Raw genomic sequence first — 2,631 nt, 5'->3', positions numbered from 1 at the left:
TATAGGGTTGTATAAGATTTGAGGCGTCTTTCTAGGGTTAAAATGCTAGGAAAGTCAAAATAAAGCCAAAGTAACATCAAGATACGATATGAAGTCAACTAACCTAAGAATGTTGAGGAACAACCAATAAAGAGAAAATCATCAGTGTAGCCTGGGTGCGTTCACAGAGTGAGAGATCATGGGAACCAAGTACTACACGCTCAGTGGCAGGGAATGGGGAAAGGGAAGCAATCCAAAGGAAGCTAGCGGTAGTAGTGGTAATGAGTGGGGCAGAGTGGCTCTAAACACGCGAACTGAAAGAGAAACCAAACGGTTTCTTTAACATTCCTTTAATCAAGCTAAAGGAAATGCATATTTTAAAAGAGTTTCCCCAACAGTAATAGAGTAGGTAGGTTCACAGGTTCTCTCTAAAGTCAACTGGTCTTTGACTTTGCAGAAATGATGGGAGGGGGCATTGATGGATGGTAAACCAGGAGGACAGGTTGCCACTTTAACAGCACAAATGAGGTCTAAAGGTGTTGGGGGAGCAGGGCTTTAAAATTTCTCCTCTTCATAGGCTCAGGTAAACAATCTCAAGTATTATGAGCTACAGTTCAACAAAGACTCTGACAGAGGTGGGCCACCAGAGGTGGGCAAGTCCGGTTGGTCCCGCAGAAGGAGCTGGCATCTGGACAAAGCTGGTCGTCCCTGACCCCAGGAAAAGAGCTGCTCACCTCTCTGAGATTTTGTTTTCAGGAGTCCTCACTCAGGAAAACGCCCCTCTCTGGGGAGGTACAGGAAATTACAGGTCACATATATGGGGAAAACCACATCTTCGTTCTCCAGATTCACCACCTCTAGCTCTTCATCCTTTCCCAGGGAAAGCACCTGGAGTTCTGTCTCCTTCCGGAAAATGGCTCTTCCAGCCCTGTCCAAGGAGGCCAGGCGCAAGCGGAACGCGACCTTTCTCTGCCAGAGTAAGCTGACCCCGAGACCGCAGGACTTGTTCAGCGCGCTGCGCTTGAAAATGATGCGCCGGTTGGCATAGCACACCACCAAGTCCCAGCCGACGTTGAAGCCTGCCCACCGCCAGCTGCACTGCTTATCCCTGAGGAGCTGGCCCCCGCACCGCATGCTGGTCCTCTGGAGGTCGGACACGAAGACATCCACGGGCCCGAGGTCTCTGGTCTGCTCAGCCCGGAGGAGGGCAAGCCACTGCTCTTTGTACACTGGGGTCAGCCACGTGGCAGGGATCAGTGCATCCTGGTCGATGATGCGTGCTGACGGCAGGTCGCAGATCATGTAGGCAAGCCGCAGCTGCTGGAACGCTGGCACGAAGGCTCTGCCCTGCTCGGTCTCCAGGAAAGGGGTGCCCTCTGACTCCTGCCTGGACCTGGCAAACCACGAGTCGGCGTCAGGCAGCAGGTCTCTGCGGGGGCCTCTCCATGTCGGCTGCAGCTGCAGGAACATCCACTTTTTCAGCGTCGTGTACACATCCATCTCTACCTCCATCACGAAGAGCTCTGAAGAGGCAATGACCTCTTTCATGAGATCCAGGCTAACTTCTCTCAATAACTCCTCACTATGCTGGGTCATCAGGTTGTCCAGCAGCCACTGAAGACACATGGCCCTGATGTTCTGGAGTCCGTAGCTCTCAGCAGAGCAGTAGTAGCTGCACACGGTCTGATCACTGACCGTCTCCTTCATTATCTCTCCGCACTGCTGAATCAGCTTGTCCAGCTGCAGCATGCTGGCTGTGGCCAGCATGGGGACCACTCGACCGGGTGGGATGAGCACAGAGTTTCGGTACAGGGAACCTAAAGCCTCGTGCAGTGCCTCACAATCAATGTTCTCGTCAGGCATCTGCAACTCTACAGTATCCATGGTTGTCTCACGCCACGCACCACTGAACATGCTAGCAAAGTATCCTGACCGGCACAAGTAGACCTTGTGCAAGTTCCACTCCTTCCCCAGGGCACGGATCTGCACGTCACTCCCTTCTCCTCTCAGAAAAAGTGTCTTATAAACGGACTCTAAACTGTCTTTTGCTCGCTTCCTGTGAGGCGCTTTTGTGAGCTGCCCTTCTGGGCCTGTCTTCCGCTTGTGGCGCCCTTGGCTAGTGGTGGGTCTGGCCTCTTCGCTCTCCTCCCCTTCCTCTATCACTGCCACTGCTACCTCCTCGGCCTCCTCCTCCCCCTCAGGGGCACCTGGCTCCTCTGGGGCATGCCCCACTCTGTTCGAGGGCATCTGACTGTTTACTGCTCCCATGGCTTTTACCTCAGGGGTACAGAGGGCAAGCTTCCTCACCAGACGCAGCCGCCACTGGCACTAGCTCAGCCCACGGTGTCGTTGGATCCGGCTGATGTTTGTGACGTCATCTTGGACGCCCCGCAAAGCCACACCCACGAGGATTTCCCCTACCCCTCCCACTCCCCATCACAGGATAAGTGCACTCTGTACCAGGAATTCCACTCTGTGTATCTTTCCCTCCAGGGATGATTTCTCTGCGGCTCCCTTCGTAGGATAATGGTGGAACAGAGGACTTTGTGTATGAATTTTCCCCATGAATCTTAAGAACATCATTTCCTCTTCCCCATTTGAAATAATTACTGATCACTCCTGTTTTTGGATAATTACGTCTTGGTTCCAGCT

The 2,631-nt window shown here is 52.9% G+C and overlaps 1 protein-coding gene across 1 annotated transcript; it reads right to left on the bottom strand.

The window, feature by feature from the left end:
* Positions 1–313: 313 nt before the first annotated feature.
* On the bottom strand, positions 314–2,349 carry LOC147340501 (germ cell-less protein-like 1). Its single transcript, XM_086387601.1, has one exon. The coding sequence runs from the start codon at positions 2,245–2,247 to the stop codon at positions 742–744; it is 1,506 nt and encodes a 501-aa protein (XP_086243727.1). The 5' UTR covers positions 2,248–2,349; the 3' UTR covers positions 314–741.
* Between the last annotated feature and the right edge of the window lie 282 nt (positions 2,350–2,631).

The sequence above is a fragment of the Bos grunniens genome, chromosome X, assembly GCF_055505025.1.
Source record: "Bos grunniens cultivar Pamir isolate PY7600 chromosome X, Bosgru_T2T1.0, whole genome shotgun sequence".
Lineage (NCBI taxonomy): Eukaryota > Metazoa > Chordata > Mammalia > Artiodactyla > Bovidae > Bos > Bos grunniens.
The sequence above is the reverse complement of the archived record's forward strand: the minus strand, read 5'-3'. Positions and strand labels throughout refer to the sequence as shown.